This window comes from Seriola dumerili, unplaced genomic scaffold, assembly GCF_002260705.1.
Source record: "Seriola dumerili isolate Sdu_G_001 unplaced genomic scaffold, Sdu_1.0 BDQW01000226.1, whole genome shotgun sequence".
NCBI lineage: Eukaryota > Metazoa > Chordata > Actinopteri > Carangiformes > Carangidae > Seriola > Seriola dumerili.
Genome location: NW_019174481.1, coordinates 1,433,371 through 1,455,107, shown reverse-complemented (window position 1 = coordinate 1,455,107; position 21,737 = coordinate 1,433,371). Strand labels below are relative to the sequence as shown.

The window sequence follows — 21,737 nt, the reverse complement described above, 5'->3', positions numbered from 1 at the left end:
AGGTTTCCTCCTGCTGCCTCTGGAGATCCTTTAGAAATAAAAGCCTGGTCGGTAGAAATCAGTGATTAGAGCGAGCACTCACTGTCCTCTAAAGTGTGTCCAAGCAGGCTGACAGAGGACGCAGCGGGTCATTCAGCTGTCTACACACACTACAACATGTGGGCAGTGCGCTCAGGCGTGACGACATACTGACCTCTGTGGGGACTGAAAAGTTGTTGTCTCTCACTAGCAGCCAGCAAACACACACCTGTTCAGCTGTCGCACTTCTAAACCGAATGTCTGCACCAGTACCTACAAAACACAGTGCTGAGTAAAAGTTGGTCACAGCTTGGCGGTGTGTGTGTATGTGTGTGTGTGCGTGCGTGCGCGCGTGTTCAGTGCTACGGCGCTCCACAACAGGCGCTCCTGACGCAGACAACTGCGCCTCTGACGCACTGACAGCTGATTGGAGCAGCGGAGCAACAGCGGCCGCACACTGACGCGTTTTAGAGGAAAAGATGCGGGGATGAGCGGCTGTGAGTGGAAAAACACAGACATGGAAGGTGGAGCGTGAGTTCGTAGGGGGGGGATCCGCGACACTTTCAAAAACAGTCGCGTGTGTCTCTTCTGTTGCTCCGCACCGCCGCCCGCGTGCAGCCCGCCATGCAGCCCCACCCCTGCTCCTCTTTCTGCCCGACTCCCTCAGGATATTTTTAGCGCTGATGATGTGCCCTGTCAAATCACGTAACGGAAACAACCTCAGAGCTGAAAAGCAGAGCCGCCGTGGAGAGCCCGCTTGCTCAGTTTCATATTGATCTGCAGGGTGGCCGCGGATGAAATGAAATTTGAAATTAATCTGGTGTTTTTCGTGTGGGTGGTCCTTACCGGCTCATCGCAGACAAACGGTAAGGTGTGTGTGTGTTTGATATCCTGCTGACGTGAGCTGGGCTCGATATTGATTCAGCACATAATGCTCTCGATTGTCTTGATATTATAGAAAGTTGCTGCCCGCTGGCTTTATTTGATCATTATTAAATTATGTTTGGTTAATTCATCAGCTTCTTATATTGGACTCAGCACCTCAGCAGGGTGTGGGCAGATCACTGTGATGTGATCAACAAGGTGACTATTTCTTTCTCATGGGAACTCACTGTTTTGTGATTTGTGTCCATCAGCCTCCTATTCATCTATTTTAACTTTTAATACATGTAGATTTAATTTAGACTTATCGGTTTATCTCATTTTCGTAATTAACCCCATTTAATGCTTGGCAATCAGCACCAAAACACAACACTGAAACCAACTAAAATTACCCAACATGGCTATTAGAAGAATGATGTGTTTGTTGATTAGTTGATGACGGAATTAATTGTCAATTATTTTGATAATCAATTAATCATTTTGAGTCATTTTTTAAGAAACAAAAAAGCCAAACTTCTCTGATTCCAGATTCTCATGGGTAAATATTCCAGCTTCATTTCATCTTCTGTGACAATAAACTGAAAATCTTTGGATTTCACTTTTAAATATTTTACTTTTAAGCGCTGAAGAATTGTATGGAGACAATTTTACCATAAAGACACAATTTGATAGACAGAAACAATCATAAAATGAATTTCTATCCCTTTAGGAGGATTTATGTTTTCTGTTACAGGTCAGAGCAGTACTTTGCCGCCTGTCCTCACCACACCTGCCCTCCAGCATCATGCTGGCACCTCAGCATCTCCTGACCTGACAGAGGATCCTGGGAACAAGGTCCCAAAGTGGACACATAATCCTGCCGGCAGGGATGAAACCTCGCCTGAAACCACAACCAGTACCAAGAGCGAGGGAACAGTCCATTCAGAGACTGTGACAAATGAAGGATTTAAAAGCCACTTGATGAGCACGAGCTCTGCAGTGGCAACATCTCCACACACGGATGTACCCGTCGTCATGATGGCTAACACTGGTACTGCCTCTTCTTCAGGTAACCAAGACAAACCTGCATGCACTGTTTATGTGTCTCTTTTGAAGTCTGGGCCTTTATGGGAAGCAGTTATCGACACAGAAATTATAGTCATCTTTTCATCCATAAGTCTATAACTCTGCATCTATAATTTTGCAGTCCATTCTGTTGACTTTGTCCAGACTAGACTCTTAAAATAAAACTACCCACATACTAAAAGCGGCCTGTTTGCAAACACAGACTCTTTCTTCAGACTCAGCTCCATTGCCAGCAGCGTTTCAGGAGCATAGACCTCCTCTGACCCCCACATGCCTGCACTGAGAAGGTGTGTCGTAACCTCTTTTAGATTTAGAGATTCCCTTTTATAGATCAGTTAAATATAACCCCCTCAGCTGATGCCATGTTGCCTCTTTGAGGAGCACGGAAATAACAAACAATATGACTCAATGGCATCCAGATCACACCTTTGCCCCCTCTTTAGCTGTCGCTGTCACCTCCCTCAGCTCTCTGTGGAATAATGCAGAGGTTGTCACTTTAATGGCTAAAACTTGTATCACTGGTTTTAGTCATGCGTTTTTGTATCAAATGCAGGATATGTATATTTTAGTATTTTTTGCTTTTCGTCCAGCATGCTTTTTCTGACTGTGTTGTGTTGATTCGACTGTATAATTACTGAGGCTGTAACCCATGATTATTTTCACGACTAATTGGTTCCACAAAATGTCAGAACATGGTGAAAAATATCCACTCCAGCTTCCCAAAGTCTATGTTGACATTAACAGATCACTTATTTTGTTCAACAAACAGTCAAGTGGGGTTTTTTTGCAGATTAATTTTCCATATTTGGATGTGTTTTTTAATATTTTTTCTCCTCTGCACATATTTAGTTGATAGGAAGTGGACGAAGTATTAGAAAAAACATTTCAATATAATGCTGTCCAATAAAACTTTCCCACAATGTTCAGCCTCTAAATTTACCCTAGAAGAGAGAGTCAAAACTCTGTTTCTATTTTTCTGGTCACTTAGTTCAAAGGGGCACAGTTTACTCATCACAAGCCTAGACTGTAAATAAAGATGGACGTAGTATCTGTGACGTTACCGTTAGGTATCTGAAGAGCAGTTTTGAAACCCAGAGCGGGCTGCTCCACCACCACCATCTTGGCAGTGCCTGACTCCACCTAACCCCTGGCTAATCCAAAAATGGGCAAAGAGGTGGGGGGTGTGTGTGTGTGGAGCTGAGACATCAGTGAATGCCGGTTGGCGCCGTGACAACAAAAACATCCAGCACTGCAGCGTTAACGTCAGTGGGAGTGAGCAGGGTGGTGTATAGTAACAGTTACCTCTGACTGCTCTGTGTGTGTGTGTGTGTGTGTGTGTGTGTGTGTGTGTGTGTGTGTGTGTGGTCCATGTCCTTTGAAGACTTCTCTGTACTGTTTTGAACTGACACAGCACTACCCTCACATCCCCACTTTCAGCTGCTGCAGGCGGCCTTTCATCCACACCAACTCCACGGAGCACCACCCCTCTACATCACGTCTCCACCACTGAAAGCAAAACGCTCATGACCAGAGACCCCACTACCGCTACCACCACCTTTTCATCTCAGCCAGCCCACACAGTGCAGGATGTCAGCTTCACAGCCCACACCTCCACCACTCAGCCACAGTCTGAATCACACACCACAGGTCGTCCTTCAACCTCAGCTCCAGACCCTGCGGGGCCAACGCACCAGGAAGTCCCATCTGAACTTAATGTTGGAGATGAAGGTAAGGTGATGGACAGGTGAGAGAGCATTATTTTAGGCCTCCTAGTTTGACACAAAATGGGTTTTATTACGTTTGTCCATTTCTGTGTCACGTAGACCTCAAGGGACCCCGATACCACTCAAGCTCCCCTTTAGACCCCCTGCTGGCTGGTCTGCTGTCAGTGTTCATTGTCACCACTGCTATCGTCTTTGTCATCCTCTTCCTCAAGTTCCGCCAGCGGACAAACCACCCAGAGTTTCATCGACTGCAGGATCTCCCCATGGTAAGACTTTCCTGTGCATACATCACAGTGAGGTTGTTACCCTCCCTGAGTTTAAGGGATTAAAGGGGCACTCCACCATTTCTTTCTACACAAAGTCAGTTTACTTATCATGAGCAGTACTGCTCAGCCTGAGAAAACAGTTGTACAGTGTCTAATGTGGCTTTAAACATCAGAGAAAAGTCAGAAATGAATGATAGATTTCAGATTTTTAACATAAAGCCTTGGATGAGTTTGATACAAGAGGCCGTTTACAATACAAGAAGAATCTAATGCACTATCCAGCTGCATTGTGGGAAGTGTAGGACTTTAGGAGCTTTACCCATACTAAACGTCAGGATATCTCAATCTCTGCAACAACAGTTTTGACCACCACCACCTTTATGCAAGTGTAATACATAACTGCTGCACCTTCAGTTGTACCCCAAAATCACTACATTCTATTCACAGCTTTACTGTTGATGATTTGAAAGTTAACTGCAAGCTTGTTGAGTTTAAAAAAGCATGAATGTAAAAGAAATTTTGGGGCAAATCTTCTCCACCATGTCCCTCTGTCACCGGTTGAATTGGTCTAAAGAGGGTCGGTGGCCTGGATAAATAGATATACAGTACAATCTAAGAGGAACTATTAAATCCCACATCTCAGAACAACCAGGCCTTCTCAGATGTATCAGTGCATACTGTTCACAAAGAGATGATTGTAATAATTTGTATGGCACAGTATATATATATATATTATTTAAAAATATTTTTTGAGACTATAGGGGCTCCATCGATGCCATCATACAGATTTAGATAATAACATATCAAAAGTCAGATATGTGCCTGTGCCCTGTTCAAAAAAAACAAAAGTGTCAAGCTGGACACTTACCCACGTACTCACTCACTATCCCGGGAGTTCTATATATAAATATATGTATTACTTGGTTAGTGACCATCAGTTATACACTACTTTTCATGATGCATTGTGGGATACTATGAGTCCACTATATAGGGTATAATAATTCTCACTGTACATTCGGACAGCACTACAAAATGGCGAACTCACTATACAGTGGACTATATACGAGGAGTGAGTGATTTTGGACACAGCCACAGTCTATATGCGTTATAGCTCAACATTCTTGTCTTATTTGGAAGTATAACTTCATAAATTAGGGCTTTAAAGTCATTCTTAACAACTGTACTTCTCTGAAACAACAATCTCCTCCAGGACGACTTGATGGAGGACACGCCGCTCTCCAGATACACCTACTGATGGAAGCGTCCTCAGTCATTTCGACCACTCGGAGGTAACAGAGACAGAGCAGACACCAAAGGAGAAGACCAGTGTGGATGTGAGCAAAGCCTTTGCCTGACGCAGCTGCATCTCTGCTCACGAGTTTCCCCTTGTGACTGTTTTGGGTCAGTGATAAACATGTTTATCTGTCGCTCTGTGAGAAGGATTCTTATAGAGTCTTTTAAATAAGAGGGTTTTTTCACCTCAGCTTTTTTCCACATTCCCTTTAAAGTTAAGGAGATCTTCAGTCTGGTGGGAACCTTATGTTTCCTTTTGTCTACCTTACTGGACTCCTTATGTTTGCACAGCACTTTAATGTGGCACAAGTGGTCACAGTGCCCTCTAGGGGACATATGAGGTAATGTGGATCAAGGTTGCATAAAGTCCTCCAATGTAAATTAATTGACCTCAGGTTACCAAGCGAGAAATAAGAGAGTGAGAGATAGAGACTGAAAGAGGACAGGAAGAGCTTTGAGACACATGGGAAAAGTTGCAAACATGAACAAATCGATTAAGGAATATAAATTATGATCCCTCAGGCGACCAAATATTAGTGAAGTGCACTTTCAAACCAAGTTGCCAGGTTGTTGTCTTAAAGCTGAGGTCTTGCAGAAAAAGCCATAACTCTGGAAAAACAGACCAGTTCTCTTACAGTAGAAGCCTGCCGTCATTCAACTGCTCAAATTTATTACCTAGTCACTCCAAATTATGTATGGCAAATATTTATTGTTGCAGCTTTTAATGTGTAGTTATATGTGTCATGGAACTTGTATCATTATAGTCTGATGCTGGTATATAAAACCTGACTTTGGTTATTCTGTTCTTAATGATGAATATTTAATCCACCAATGCACACTGAGAAGACCCTGCTACACTAAATAATCACTTTAATATGAGTCAATTGTAAAGGTAAAACAAACTATTGTTAAATGTGTTCATATTTATGGAGGATGTAAATGTTTGCGCACATAGCTTTCATTCAGCGGTGGAGACGATAAGAAGCAGTATCAGGGTGGTTTTCTTCCCTGTATCTGTATTAGTTAAGTATCATGCAGATGTGCTGGATTTAAGCTGTTTTTAACCTAGTGTTACTTTACTGTTAAGTGCCAACAGTGATGTATGATAATATGCCATTTAAATGCAGACTGTAAGAATTTATTGAGATAAAGATTTCCTGTTTGATAATAAAATAGAAACCACTAAAAAGCTCCAAGTTGCATATGTTTACAGGGTGAGATGTTGTTTTATATTAGCTGTCATTGTATCCTGTATTAAGGCCGGTTTCTTCTGTCAAACATGAAGTTGTGTGAGGGGTTTAAGCTCAACAGCTTGTGAATCTGTTTATAATGGACTTTGAACAATTACTCGGCTAATAGAAAGAAAGCCACTCCCTTAAACACACTCAACTGTTACCAAGGCCTTAAGCTAAATCAATAACCCATTCAACACCCAATGAAAAAAAAAAGAACGCACAAGATTATTTATAACCAACGTGTGATATTTAATATCACTTTTCAGTATGAGAAACAACATACAGAAAAATAATCATGAATTATGAAGTTTTTTACTTGACAGCAGCATTATTTATGACCAACCTTATTAATGTACAAAATTGGACTTTCTCAGACAGTGGGAGGTTTGTTTCCCTCTGAAATCTCCTTTTATTACATTACCTTCATTTGCTTATTGCAAAAATACACGATATGAAAAGTCACGTGGCCAATCCATTTAGGTGAAAATGAATATGAATGACAATATTAAGACACACTGACAGATCTTGCATGTAGAAAGAGTGCCAGTCTGTGATTACACCACATTCATTATCCTACATGAGCTATATCCCTTCAGGGAGAACCGGTCAGGTCACCTGACATGAGGTTTACCTGGTACATTAATCAGAGGTTAACACGCAGACTTCAAGGTTTATGGTTTATGTAGTGGTCTTGATTGTAGTAATGATTGAGTGAGCCTGGCCTGAAGACTTTGTCATCAGTGTGCGTGGCGGAAGGGCCCCATCCGTGGCCCCGTCCAGCCCAACAGGTGGCGGCCAAAGCTGGCTGTGGTCAGAATCATCCCGAGCAAGGCCACGTTCCCAAACGCTCCCCGCATTCTCTTCTTAGGATCTGAGTGGGATTAATAAGAAGAGTAAGTTTCAGTTTACTTTGAAACAGCAGAAAATCTACATGAAACAAGAACTGCCTGACATTTTCTTACCTCCTGTAGAGTACCCATGTGCGTACACCTCTCTGCTAATAATCCATACAGCTCCAAGTCCACTGACTAGATGCTGTGGCCCCACACACACACACACAAAAACACAAACAAAGATCACACACTCAGGTAAGACAAGATTTGAGACTAGTAGACAGATCAATGCAGAAGAATTTCTTTGTCACACTTTGGTTTCAAGGTTGTACGCTAGTGCTGTGGTACCATGACAGTGCAAAAATCAACTCACAGGACAATGCAAACCACCAACAGCCAGGCAGAAAAGGAAGGCGGGGTACAACTCCAGGCTGATGAGAGGTGATAGCAGCATGTTAACTTCAACCTCCTTTTACCACAGTTACTATGAACCATGAAAGCTTGATGCAACATCAGAGTCAGACTGTGCAAATCTATACTTACGTGTTCTGGTGTGCACGCTGGATACAGTTGAAAACGTTCCCATTTTCTGAGTCATCAGAGTACATCTGAGGATACTGCAAGACAAAGCAGGTTCATTTGTATAGGCGAACACCTCTCATCAAGGTAATTCATATGTCACAAAGAGGCACCGCCCAAGCGTGTCAACGAACAGGAAAGTTGCCATTATATTCTGATATATATCTGAACAGGAATACTTCCGCTCACCGGCACGTTGTACTTCTTGCGAGCTTTGCCAACTTTAACTGCCAGATGTCCAATCATGACCATACTGGCAACACCTGTCAGCACCACGTATCCATACTCTTTGGAAAGCACAACCATCCTGACAAACCTGAACAAGGAAAAATAACACAATCAAACACATTTCATATGTTTAAACGCATCTTTTTTTTCTTTTAACTATTGGTATTTTTACTGTCCATTTCTGTGTAAGAACAGGGAGGAGATTTAACAGAAAACCCTGTTTTTTCACGCGTATGAATACATAACTTTTTTTTTTTTATTATTGTTTGCCTGTACCGGTCAACAACTGTGTATAAATCTGTCCAAGCTTAGTAAAGAGGTTGTAAAATCAACAGCAAAGAGCAAGGACGTCTTCAAAACGAAAGGTCAAATGAGGATTCAAGCGGCGCCATTAATATTTACACCAACATGTTTTGAGGGCAAACGCGGTGAATCCGCAGCACTCACTAAAAATGCAGCGTTTACCTTGAAGATGTAGAGCACCACTCCGACAGCTGAACCACCCCGGTGGAAACACAGCGAGAAAACAAGACCACACTGAAGCTTTCTACCGGGTTCTGCGTCTGTGTGCGTGAGGCTTACGTAACACCAACACACGGTGAGGGCGTAGTGGCGGCTTGTAGACGACTACAGAGAGGGTCTGACTCTGTAGACAATGAGTTAATCAGCAGCTTTTATTGCTAATGTGTGCTAAGAGTCAGGGGGAAAACCCGGTTTCGCTTCTCAATGCAGTTGTTCATATTTACTCTGAGCAGCTGAGGTTTGCTTTTACGTTACGTACGCAGTTGTCAGGTAAGTTAAAGAGACAGGTAAAAATAGGTCCTCATATTCAGTCTATGGGTCTTCAAGAAGAATAATAAACAGGTATAGGCCATTTTTACTCTACTGTTAGTTTAAGGCAGTGATGGATTCGCGTTACTTGTTTTTACTTTATATTTTAACTCCACTACATTTCAGTGGGAAGTACTGCATTACAGTTATCTGACATGCAAAACATACGATAAACCTATAAGATATGATGCACTAATACCGATAGATTCAGTGGTGGAAAGTAACTACATTTATTCAAGTACTGTACATTTTAAGCTACTTCATTACATTTCAAAGGGAAATATTGAATTTATGACTCCACTACTCCTCTAGTGTGTATCCTCTTCTTCATCTGACAGTTTTACTCACTTGTTACTTTCCAGATAAAAAATTTACACAGAAGACCTAAAATAAACTTTTGTTAAGGGTTAAACATAAATAAATAGTAACATATTTAAAGTGTGGTAGTTAAAATTAGCTCCACCTTGACCAGCTACAACATCAATAATAGGCTGATATAGTAATGATACTTGGATAATTTAGTATATGGTTCAGTAGCATTACAATTGCAGGGGCCATTTTGCTGTTAATGACTACTTTTACTTTTGATACTTTAAGTACTTGGTGAAAACTTTCATTTCATAGACCTGAGAAAAGTGGGTTGCAAGTGGACACTACTTAATTTTTAGATCTCTCAAGCCTTCTCTGCCAAGGAGAAGCAGTTGTTTCCCTCCAGAAATTTCTGACAAAGGAAAAGAAAACCTGTATTTATCTCATAAAGCAAGCTACAAAAAAGAGGATGATGTGATGGCATATGGGTGGTCACCTCATCCTCCTCCTCCCTGGTTACTTCCAGAGCCACATGTAGTCTAAGAATCCAAGCATTCAATCCATTCATCCATTTATCTGACAGTGTCAACTTTTACTGCAGTTACAATCCTATTTTTATGACGGACATTTTGACTTGACATAACAGGAGCTTCAACTAATAAGATTAATGACCTTGTTTGTTTTAAAGTGTCCCAGTAAGCAGTGCCAGTGAGCGAGTTTACAATATGGACTATGGAAGGCAGCTAAAAAATCTGCCCTCCGTTGAGGTGACCAAGGATCTGACAGGCCACAGTTTCCTGGATCACATAGCAGGTCAAGCAGAGGTATTTGTGGTGTCTGTCGTTCAGCAGACCCAGGTTCACTAATACATGAGCTGCTGACATGGAACTGAACTCATTATCATTTAGACATTATTATATTATATTATATTATATTATATTATTGTAAAGACCTGATTTACATCATCAGTTGTTTTGTATTTCTTGTCTTTTTTTTTATCTTAAAATGAAAATTGGTATTATCACTAGTTATTGATAAGATGCAATTTCTGTTTGGTTTATGCTAGCGTGTATTAGAATTTATTGAATATATTTTTGTGCATCTATAATAAGATTTACCATTCGATTTTTCATAACTGTTTGGAAAATGATTTAATTCACAGTTAACATATATATATCTTATAACATGTTCTAAGGCTGGTTCATTACTGAGAAGGTTTGATAATAATTTTGTTTAATTTGTTAATGTAAAGGAGTGTGATTTCCGGTCGACCTCCTGGTTCAGGGGAGAGAGAAGTTGAGGGGAGATAGCATGGTGGAGAACAAACTTGAGCACGAGTGAGAGACGCCGCGGACTATTAAGTGTTTACCGGGTAGTTTTATTCAGCTGAACTGTGGACTGTTTGCTAGTTAAGTCGCTCCTCTGTGTGTGAGAGTTTGTGACTGTTAGCGGTCAACGAGGTATTTTTTTTTTCTCCCCCCACTGTGGAGCGAGCTAGCTTGATTAGCTTAGCTGCCGCCATTGCGGGAGCGACAACCACCTTCTTCACCTGGATGGACGGGAGTGGAGGAGCTTCAGCGGAGGATTTGCTCGACGCTGAGGACGGCCTGCTATCAGAAAGATTCCCGTTGTGTGGTTCCGGCTGCTTGTCGCCTGTGCGGACCGAGATGAGTGTGACCACAGGTGTTTTTGTCTCCAGACCTGGTAGGATTCACTCTCACTCCATGCAACTGTTTGTTTTTTCCATGAGCGCCACCATTAAGCGCGCGCCAACAAACCTTGTTTAAAGAACAAACCAAAGTAAAAAGTGCACTGAGGTTTAAACTAACAGAAAAAAAGACTAAACAGACAGGTCTTTTTCTTTGTTTCATTTATGTTTTTCATATCGGGGGTTGTGTCTGGCATGAGATTCCTGCATTCAGTTAATACAAGGTTCAAAATGAGGAAATGTTTTTGTGTTTTTTCACTGTATATGCTGAATAATTGATAATATAATTACACATTCTGTAGTAACATCACATTGGATTATTAAAGCTAGAATTGTTCCCTTAGCCTCTCAGTAGTTATTATAGGGAATCATACTTTACCCTAGAGGTGTACATTATTCAATGAGACGTCACTTTTACAATTTTACTAAGTTTGAAGTTTAAAGGGGTTTAATACTTAAGTTAATTATGTTCTGAATAAAGTGTTCACACATTACGAGCTGGTGGTGAAAGGGTTGTATTATATTATATTATAACTCAAATCGAAACAGGACGGCCTATGATGATGTCTTTTCTTGTGTTTGTCCTATAACATATAAAATAAATCAATGGTTGTTGTGGCCAAAATAGATCTTATGAATGCAGATTAACCATAGGAATAAGTATGTGAGGCCAGCTCCTGCGAATACAACTTGACTAACATAGAGTGACAGTGCGGATGACAGTTGTAGGTGAATCAGAAAGTAAGAAGGGCATGCAGCATTTGTGGTACCACTGCATGATCATACAGGCTGAAGGTGGAAGATATGAGAGTGTAGATGAATATATGGCAGAGTTTATGTTTCTTGGAGACAAACATGTGGCCTGCATCTTGAAGAGATGTGTTTTCCCTGATGCCACTATGTGTATGGATGTGTCACCCAGAAAGAACTGGTTTTACCTCCTGCATTCAAAGTTGTGGTTGTTGTCAGTACCATAGTATAGATAGAAGTAGTAGTAAACCTTAGTGTACAAATTTCCCTTTGTTTTTCCCCTGAAGAAGTGTTGCATTTCGAAACGGAAATATTCTTGATGTCTTCAGCACCATTTTATACACATTTCCCCAAAATTCAGCCTGACATGTTTGGTATTTTTGGAAACTTTTGGATGTCCACTGGAATTTGAAATCAAATCTCTGTGGTTTTGAGCAGATTTGGCAGCGCAGCTTGAGTTATGTCTGGGCTGCTGCTTTTCTAGAGGTTGCAAAATAATTGTGTGTCATCAGAAATAATTTACGTGAACTTGGATAGTCCTAAGCTAAGGTCTCTGTATCAGTGAAGACAGTATATAAGAAGATTGTTGCACTCTGCAAAACATTACCAAGTATTCGTCACTAGATGTCCTCATAAAGTCACTGAATATCCTTGGCTTCAAACAGCTGTGTGGATTAGTTCAGTCCACAGGATGGCAAGTGTGAAACAGCATTAGGTTATCTATGCCTGAAGGCCTCCTGCTCTTTCTTTTTCACACCAGGGAATGCAGGAAAAGGGCTGAACTTCATTTTTGTGGATGTATGTGTGCAAGAGAAATAGGGTGAGTGTGGTCACTGTGCAGCTGGTTGTTGACTGTCAGCTCGGGGTAGTTTTCTTTCACGGACTGTCAGCGGCACATCTGTCCTCCTCCTCCTCCATCATGCTGAGTCTGATTCAGCACTTCAACACCTACACAGAGAACCAAGAATAGACTCAGGACTCTTACTGAGACTGGAGAGATGAGGAAAACAACTGCTGCCTGAGACCACCCTGTCCCATCTCATTTCGTCCTATCATCTGTTGGATGTATACTGGGTAGAGTTTGAATTGCCTCGCTGCCTATGGCTGATATGTCAGTTATTATCGTGAGAGTCTCATCGCACATATAGGCCTGAGTGTTGTCGATGTACCGATAAGGATCCCCCCTCTCGACACATTGTTATAATTGCCACACTCTTGTTTCAAAAGCCTAAATCCTCATGTGATGTGATCACACACAATATGCCTCCCAGGTGTCAGGTGCACTGCACTCTTGTTCTACCTCCACACACACATACACACCTGAGGCATATGGCTGATAAAAGTGTAAGCAACACACACTCATGCAAAAAGATGTTTACATACTGTACACAGAGTCTTTTTTTAATCTGGTTGCAGCTTCCACTCTCATGCACACACACACACACACACAAACACACCTGCAGCTGAAGCGTTATAGGTCACCTTTACCACAATAGCTCTCATGGATTATACTTTGCTGGCCTCAATATTTAATGTTAGCCTTCCATTACCTCCGCTGCCCAGAGCTTCCACTCTCGCTCCAGCTCTCTCCAAAGCGTCAGCTCTCTCCACAGCGCACCCCCCACCCCCATCCGCCGCGCAGCTCAGCGCGCCCCCCTCATTTGGTTTCTGTTTCGGAAAGCGAGACATGGCAAACATGTAGTGGAGCAACTGACCGTGATCATCGCGAGCAGCGCAGCATGAGAGGACGTTGTGAGCGTTTATGATGTGTGAATAGCTGTGTTCTGATGGAAGAGGCTCGATAAATCAATGACATCTGAAACAGCATGAAAGCATCCGGCTGTCAAGTTCCAGACAGTGGATGCGCGCTGGATCCACTGAGACATTACGCGCAAGAGGTTGCCACGGACAAGCGTTAGGTTTGACCTCTGTGGAAATCATTTCTGGGAGACATAATTTGGGGAGAATGTATCAATGAAGAATGTGACTGCGTATGACTCTCTCCAAACGGGGTGGATGAAGCCCTCGGCGGTGTCATGCGTCTTGCCCCGCAGCCAAGCGCGCAACCCTTGCGGCTCATAGTTCTGCTCCTCCTCTCCACGGGGGTGATCACATCCCCGGTGCTCTCCTCTGGCTGCCCGGACAGGTGTGTGTGTGATGACCAGCTGGTGGTCCAGTGCGCTGGGCAGCATCTGACCACCTTCCCGGTCAACTTGCCGCTGGCCACGCGGCAGCTCATCATCTCCAACAACCGCATCGTGGAGCTGCCGCCGCTCGCGCTCAACTACCTCTCCGATCTGGTGTACCTGGACTGCAGCAACAACTCCCTGACGGAGATATCAGAGTCCACGTTTGGGAATCTACGCAAGCTCGCCTACCTGGACCTCTCCTTCAATACCTTGATCCGAATCGAGGACAGGACGTTCGGCCCCTTGACGAGTCTGGTGATGCTGAGGATGACAGACAACCCGGGGCTCTCGGAGATTCATCCGGACGCCTTTGCGGAAAACGCGGCCCTTCAGGTTCTGGATGTGAGCCGGAACAACCTGACTGTCCTCAACATCACCTCTCTGATCGCGCTGCCCGCCCTGCGCTCGGTGGGGCTCAGCGGGAACCCGTGGAGCTGCGAGTGCGACAACGAAGACCTGTGTCTGTGGGTCCACCTGGAGGGTTTCAAGTTCCAAGGTACTATCAATTATATACTCTATTTTATTCTAATGTCATGTAAAGTGGTATCACATAAGGACTGCTGTGCTCCATATTATTAGATAACCTGGTTATATAAACTATTGGCCTTTTGTGGCTGCAACCAATAACAGGCCTGTATCCCATGTCAAGATGAAAATGTATTTATCTCCTTTAGTGCAGCTGTAAGTGTTTTTATATTAAGTGGGAACAAATTCGAAATTGTGATGAAAGAGAAAGCAGACAACTTGAATAGCAGATTAAGATATTTCTTACCCCTTATTAAGAGTTATTAAGTTGTAATTAATGGTGTTATAAATTGTTCATAAGTCATTTACTTAGCTAATGCTTTATCAGTTATAATGACAGTGTTTGAGTTATGAGGGTGTGAGAAATTTTTATAGCTGGGTTAACATGCTTCTGGGCTTCGGGGCAAAAATTAGCCGCTGCTTTGATTTTCAAGAAGAAAACACAGCAAAACTGAAATAATGAAGGTCTCAAGTGTCAAAAGTGCATTTGGCCACAGGGGCCCTCTTCAAGACAGGGCCTCAAGATTACCTGAAGGCCCTTATCATGCCAGCTGATGATGTGTGATTGTGCTCTATATGGCCAAACACATTTTCAATGAAAAGCATTAACCAGTTAATACACTCAGGGCCCCGTGGAGCTGCGAATTCGTCTGGTTGGTAACACAGCCATGCTGATGTTTATTGGCATGGGTGATTTTTCCCAACCTAAAATTGTGGTCATTAATGGTTTACAACTGATATGTAAAGCTTTGTGAAATAATATATGTACCATTTATAAAGCCTATGTTAATCCTTAATAAAGGGTGCCTTACTAAAAGAGAAAAACAAAAAGTTAGAAAATAACCTAATGTAAAAAAAGAAAAAATTGAGCTTAAGTGATTCCTAAGAAAATAGCTCCAAAGATATTCTTTGGAGCCCTCTAAAGGAAGGAGTGACCCAATGCCAGCCCTGTGTGGAGGCAAATGTCACGTCAACATGTCACATCAAAACTCCCCGTCTCGTCTGCACCTCTGAGCTCACACAACAGATAATCTCATACCATCAACACCCACAACTGTGTTATTCTCAGTTGTAAAATACAGTGTATCATATACTAATTATGTTGTTGTTTGTCTATTATACAGATATGTAACCACAGCTCAGCTATATGCAGTTTAGTGAGGTCCACAAAGTTCACCCCTTTCTCAGCTTTCAGTGGGATGAGGCGCAGGTGATGGCAGTGGAGCGTGACAGCATTCGGACTATCAAATAACAAAGAGGGTGAAAGAAGATCGGAGGCAGGGAGCCATTTGATTTCTCTTCTAGCAACTGTGTTCAGTAACTCAGCCCCTGCTTTCTGCAGTTTGTGAGGAAAACAAGAGCCTTTTATCGAGAAATGACAAATCAATTTCTTTTCTATTTAGCGACTGGGATGCTGTGCTGCAGGTGTGATGAATGGATCACAGTTGCACCATCAGATATCGATCATCTCTTTGTTTTATTGCAGTCAAGCTGATAGATGTGTCTGATATTCCATTATCTTTCTTACATTGAGTTATTATGCTCATGCTTTGGTGTGGATGTGTCACTATGCAAAAGGGCAGCTATTTATAGTGTGTCTTACTGAGCAAGAAGCCGGTCATAATTCTAACACCATAGCAAGAATACACTTGCCACACTTACTAAAAAGGCATCCCCTGTTTCTTTCTCTCTCCCACACACACACACACACACACACACACACACACACACACACACACACACACACTACAGTTCACCACAGTCCCTGTGAAGCTTATAGTTCAAGTCCAAAACGAGTCCTGCAAGAGCTGTCCTATTTTCCTGCTGCTCATTGCCTTTTGTCTCGCTTAATTTAGAGTGAAGCCTCTTCCAGTGACAGCTGCCAGCATGGGAGAAGGCGGACACATACATACACACACATTTTCTACTGCTGTTATGTATACACACAGTCTGTCCATCTTGTTCCTGCAGCCAACAACACAGACAACACCTTATTCTCCCTAAAACTGAGCACCTTGTCTCTTAAACTCACACACGTGCGGACACACATGCATACAAACCCACAACTACACACTCGGCACACTTTTTGTGCTTGGGGGGGGGGAATGGAGGAATAACATTTCGGAGACGACTGTGTTTTCGGCTGCGAGCTCTGTCTCCAAAGCCTTGTTATCTCTCGTCTGGGTCTCACCTGCTTCACGCAACACAGCTCGCATGTCTCCTTGGTTTAGGAGACGCATCAATAGCAAGCGAGTGAGCGAGAGAGAGAAAGCTTCAGGAAGGAACCAACAGATTCTCCTCCTGTCTCGCCTTTCTGGCTAGATTAACACTCTCTCAGCTGTTATATAAGGAGAGAGTCTAGAAATAGAGCAGAGTGTGGATGGGGGAAGGAGAGAGGGAAAGCCCTCTTCTTTGATGCCAGTCCCTTTAGGGGGAAGGGGCTGGATGGTGGGGGTGAAGCCAGAAGGGTTTCCTTCCTAGCTGTCAGGCACAAGAACACACACATGGACACGTGCAGACACACATTAGCAGACTCTGCAAGGGCACGGATAGAAGATGGGAAAGTAAAGTCTTGTGGAGGGGGTTTGTGCATGCATATAAGAGAGAGTGTGCATATGTGTGTCTCTACATGGATGAACGTGTGTGTTTTTGTTATAACTAGAGCCTAACCGCATATTGTGTGAACAATGTAGAGCAGCAGTCTTTGAGAGGATCAGAGTTGGCTTTGAATTCTCTGTGGTAGATGGAGCTTAGAGAAGCAAACTGTCCTCATGTTCCTCAGCTGCAGGCTCGTTTTCAGATCTGTGAGCCACAGAAGAGCTTCTCTGAGGATAAGAACGGATATTTATGCACTGAGTGAATAAAAATATTAGGAAAATTTGAATTTCAGTCATCCTATGAAATGAACATGAAAAGTGATTTGATTGAAAGGTGCAGTATAATCTCTCTCACCCTCTGTCAAATCAGACCTCCCCCAGTTTCAACATCTTAACAACACGTGCTGCCACTGAGAGTGAACAAAAAGTAGTGTGACAGCTAGCAGCAGTTGAAATAACAAAAAGTAATGGATAAAGGGTTGAAATATCACCTGAAATTATTAAAGATTTAAGGAGGGATAAGTTGACAAAAAGTAGGCTTATGGATAAATGGTTTACATGATTAACCATTTAGGCTAACCATTTGAAATAGTCAAAAAGGCCCAAAAGAAGAGTTACTCTAATAATTATCTAAAATTAATGGATAAACAGGTGAAACAGTTAGCTAAAAGTAATAGATAAAGGGTTGAAATATTAGCTAAAGATATTGGATTATCAGGTAAAATAGTTAGCTTGAAGTAATAGAAAAAATACTGAAATATTAGTGATAGGTAATAGATGAACCAGTGAAAAGCAGAAGATAAATTGAGATAATAAGAAAATGGCGAAAAACAACGATAAACAGTTGACTTGATTAGCAAAAGCGATTGGATTATCAGATGAAATAGGTAGAACTGAACCAACGCCAGGGTTCAGTTTTAGTTTTGGCTATAGCTTCAACGCGCAGTCTTCAACTTTTAATAATTATTAAATTGCCATATTTTAACATGTTTTGCGAAAAACTGACTTGCAAGAATTTGCTTATGTTCTTATCAGCGCACAATCTTTTCAGATTAATATTTTGATGTAAAATAATCAATTACAATGTAGTAATTATTATATATTAATATATATTACTGATACATATGCGACTATATGTGAATTAATCAAAGAGACCATTTCATTGAAAGTCCAATAGTCTGCAGACCTGGTGTGCTGGAATACTTTGATCTTGAATGCTGCATTATTCTTGCTCTGGTTGGCTCTCGAAGTCCGAGTATAAGATGTTAAAAAAAGGATGAAATGAAATCAGTAAAGTCAATAAATAAAAAAAAGTTCAAGTGCAACAACCTCGTTTGATCAGACAGAAGCATTGCAACTATAAAGAGTAATTGCTATAGATTCTTTTCAAAAACAGAGCCTTGAGGTGATAAGTACAACTATATAATAGTGTAGAGTATATAATATTTACATATTTTGTAGGTGGTTTAGGTGTAAGCTGCACATCATTTCAACCTGTTTCTCGTGAGAGGTTGTGCCATAGATGATTAACCATCAACAAATATCACAACATTTTTTTGTTACTTATCCACTTTAAAGTCATTTCAAAGGAAAAGTTGAACTGACTTGTCAGGGTTCATCAGACAAAAAAAAGTTTGGGAACCACGTATTTAAAGACAACATGTTTAATGAGAGTGTTTGTGTCTTTACTGCGTAATACTGCAAGTAATAAATTATTGCGTTATGATCCACATTTTCCTGAAATACCTTGCAGGGTGCTGAGAGTCAAAGCAGCACACGTGTCCCTGCAGATTCTACATATTTTTCACGTATTCATTAGAGTTGCATGTGTACTCAAACCACATTTTCACTATATATTTCAATATGCCAGCAAAATGAGAGTGTGTATTTTAAAGCTGTCGGTGTAGAAATAAGGTTACAGAAAACTGTTTCCTGTGCAGAAACTTCCAAGTCTTTTGATCTCTCGCAGTGGGAATTCCCCCCCCAGCACAAAAGCTTTGAAAAAAACATAAGCCAATTAAGAACAGTGGCCGTATGGAGATGGCAACATTCTGTTGTGTTGCACCCAGTTTTTGCTCTCGGTAACAAAAGACTCGGGCTTCAGGATTATTTTCTGAAAAATGCTTCTCTTGTCAGCCGCTGCAGAGCTCAACATCCATCATGCGGTGTGGTTAATATTGACTGATAGGCCTTTGAAATTCCATCCATCTACTGTAGTTCTGTGAAAGAGATGGGACTCAACATTTTTATTAGGATTTGTGGATTTCAGCAAGGTCTTAGTCGTAGTCATACCCGGTGCCTGATGATGAGGAACCTTATTATCTGAGGTTTCAGGCAGACACAAAGGCCCAAGTCACTCTCTAATCCTGTGGGGGAGAAGGGAGTTTGAATAATTTATCCATGAATTTTTTGTAATTTAATGCTGCATCAACTCAAGACTGTAGTACACGGAAAGCTCCTAAAGCCTCCTAAAGTTTTCTGATAAGAATGCAACATTGATATGCTAGTGCCGTTTTCTGGATTTGAGTCTTTTAGGAATGTGAACCTGAATGGATTGTGGATATCTTCAGCTCAGATTGCTGCCATGTGCCATTTACAAATATTATGTAAAATGATAGGTGGTAATATGCTTGAATTATTTAACAGGCTGCTCTGGTGAATTTCAATTGTATAATATTTTCCTTGCTGAGTTACTTGTGCGTTTTGTTGTAGCTCTCCTAACATCAAAGGATCCTTGAAATCGTATGTTAATACGATTACAGTCTACACCTGCTCCAAAGGTGCCTTGAGATAACTGTTGTGATTTGGAGCTTTATAAATAAAATGTTAAGGCTGTGATGTAAGTAAAGTTAATTCTTTTATTCAAAAGATATTTGCAAAGGAGATCAGCAGTCAAACACACTTTAAAGGCTCTTGAAATATATTTTCTAAATCAGCTTCCTACTTGTGTGACGGGTCCTACATGAACACATTATTTTCCTCCAAAGTTGAACCAGCTTAAGTTTTTTCACACGAGAGATTTCTTTATCTGTGTTTTTGTCCCTGGTTTTCTAACTGGTTTGAGGTGGGCAGTTGGAACATGGTGATGTCACATGCTTTTGTGCACCAATCAGAGTTCGACAGCATTTGACTCGTAAGGTGTTGTCAGCTGTTGGGTTATGTTGCCATCAGTGTCAAATAAAGACCTGAACTGTGTCCCAATTCAGGGGCCGCACCCTTTGGAGGCATGTTTTTCTGGGCAACGAAGACTCCCAACAGGTTGATCCTTCGTGGCCTTACCTATCCCAAGATTCATTGTGCGCCGGGTAATGAAAATAATATGGCAGTAAACAATCCTGACAGAGACCCAGAGACACTGTAAATGTGAGTATTGGGTTTCAGTTGAACAGCTAACAGTACAATTGTTAAAAAGCCAAGGGCCTTAAAAGGTTGCTAGGCAATAGGAGCAGTGCAATGTGACGAAACGGTACGGGTACAGCTAGTGATGCAAAGCGGAAATCCTATGTAGGCCAGGCCTTCTTATTTTGGTTTTGATTTCGCGGTCTGTGATGGCCATGAAGGCCACGTGGACCACGTCGTCTGAAGGATGCGGCCCCTGAATGGAAACACAGCTCTGATGAAGCAGATCAGCTCAGTGTTTGGGTATTTTTTTTCTTCATAAATAATAGCCAAGGAGGTTTTTTCACCAAAATTTAACATCAATTGTTGCTCATTTAGACATAAATATTAATGTAGATCATCAAATATTTAATTTAAAACCAACTTTTCAAGGGCTTTAAAATTAATTATGTATGCATGTACGTCGCTTTGACCCACTGTAGTCTAATGCAGTTTTACTTGCTGCTGTCAAGGAACAATTATGTATATTAAAAATGTCCTAGATTGGTGTTATGAAGAAATGCAAACCCTGCACATTCAGTCAAGAACATGATGACTCATGATGCTACCCCAGGACAGCTGACCTGTTTACTGTGTGTTGTTTGTTTCAACACCATCAGCCTGGAGTTTATATAAAAAAAAAAAGGAAAACAAATTTCTGTTTTCAGTGCACTTCAGTGTGATGCTGATGTATTATATTCTACAGTCCTATGATTAATCCCCATCATTCTTTCTTGGTGTGTCTCTGTGTGACAGATGAGGGCCAGACAGTGTGTGGCTCACCTGCTGACATACAGGGCCGTCGACTGGGTGAGGTGGGCATCCAGCTACGGACGTTATGTCACCAGACACTGGGCTCCTGGGACTATCTTTTCTTTGTCGTCATCGGCTTTGTCATCTTTGCTGCTGGCACCGTGTCGGCCTGGGTGATGGGCGTCATCATGGTGCTCTACGAGCGATACATCAAGAAGAAAGACGAGCAGCTCGACGTGGACAACGAGGAAGAAACCAGTGAGGCGGGTCGTACCTCACGGGCCAGGAGTGACCATGGCAACGGGAACATAAAAACCTCACATAATGTTTAAAAGATTTATTCTTACCCCGCCCGCTACGGATTCCCACAGTGCCTCCTGTCAACTTCCAGGACTGTCTGTGAAGTCTAGTGAAACTCCAGTCAAACTTATTCTGCTTAACTCTGAAACAGAAACGAGAGGATTCATCAGATAAGGGGAATGTCATTCTACTCTTTTGTAGTGGGCTTTCGGTAAATGTAACACACACTCTGGCTGCCATAATGGAGGTCTGTGTAACTTTTCGCTAAGTAATG

General features: G+C 41.9%; 3 protein-coding genes across 3 annotated transcripts; 2 read left to right on the top strand and 1 right to left on the bottom strand.

Annotated features, from left to right (window-relative positions):
* The first annotated feature begins 649 nt into the window (after positions 1–649).
* Positions 650–6,502, top strand: LOC111229120 (protein let-653-like). Its single transcript, XM_022755307.1, has 5 exons — positions 650–884; positions 1,634–1,948; positions 3,403–3,693; positions 3,789–3,955; positions 5,166–6,502. Exons 1-5 carry the CDS (start codon positions 818–820, stop codon positions 5,208–5,210), a joined length of 885 nt encoding a protein of 294 aa, XP_022611028.1. The 5' UTR covers positions 650–817; the 3' UTR covers positions 5,211–6,502.
* Positions 6,503–6,714: 212 nt separating this feature from the next.
* mgst3 (microsomal glutathione S-transferase 3) lies at positions 6,715–8,745 on the bottom strand. The gene is made up of 6 exons (XM_022755309.1): positions 8,589–8,745; positions 8,085–8,211; positions 7,860–7,933; positions 7,690–7,747; positions 7,446–7,518; positions 6,715–7,354 (listed from the first exon to the last, which is right to left on the bottom strand). Exons 2-6 carry the CDS (start codon positions 8,199–8,201, stop codon positions 7,221–7,223), a joined length of 456 nt encoding a protein of 151 aa, XP_022611030.1. The 5' UTR covers positions 8,202–8,211; positions 8,589–8,745; the 3' UTR covers positions 6,715–7,220.
* Positions 8,746–13,757: 5,012 nt separating this feature from the next.
* On the top strand, positions 13,758–21,495 carry LOC111228744 (leucine-rich repeat-containing protein 52-like). Its single transcript, XM_022754761.1, has 2 exons — positions 13,758–14,406; positions 21,167–21,495. The coding sequence occupies exons 1-2, from the start codon at positions 13,758–13,760 to the stop codon at positions 21,493–21,495; spliced, it is 978 nt and encodes a 325-aa protein (XP_022610482.1).
* The last annotated feature ends 242 nt before the right edge of the window (positions 21,496–21,737 follow it).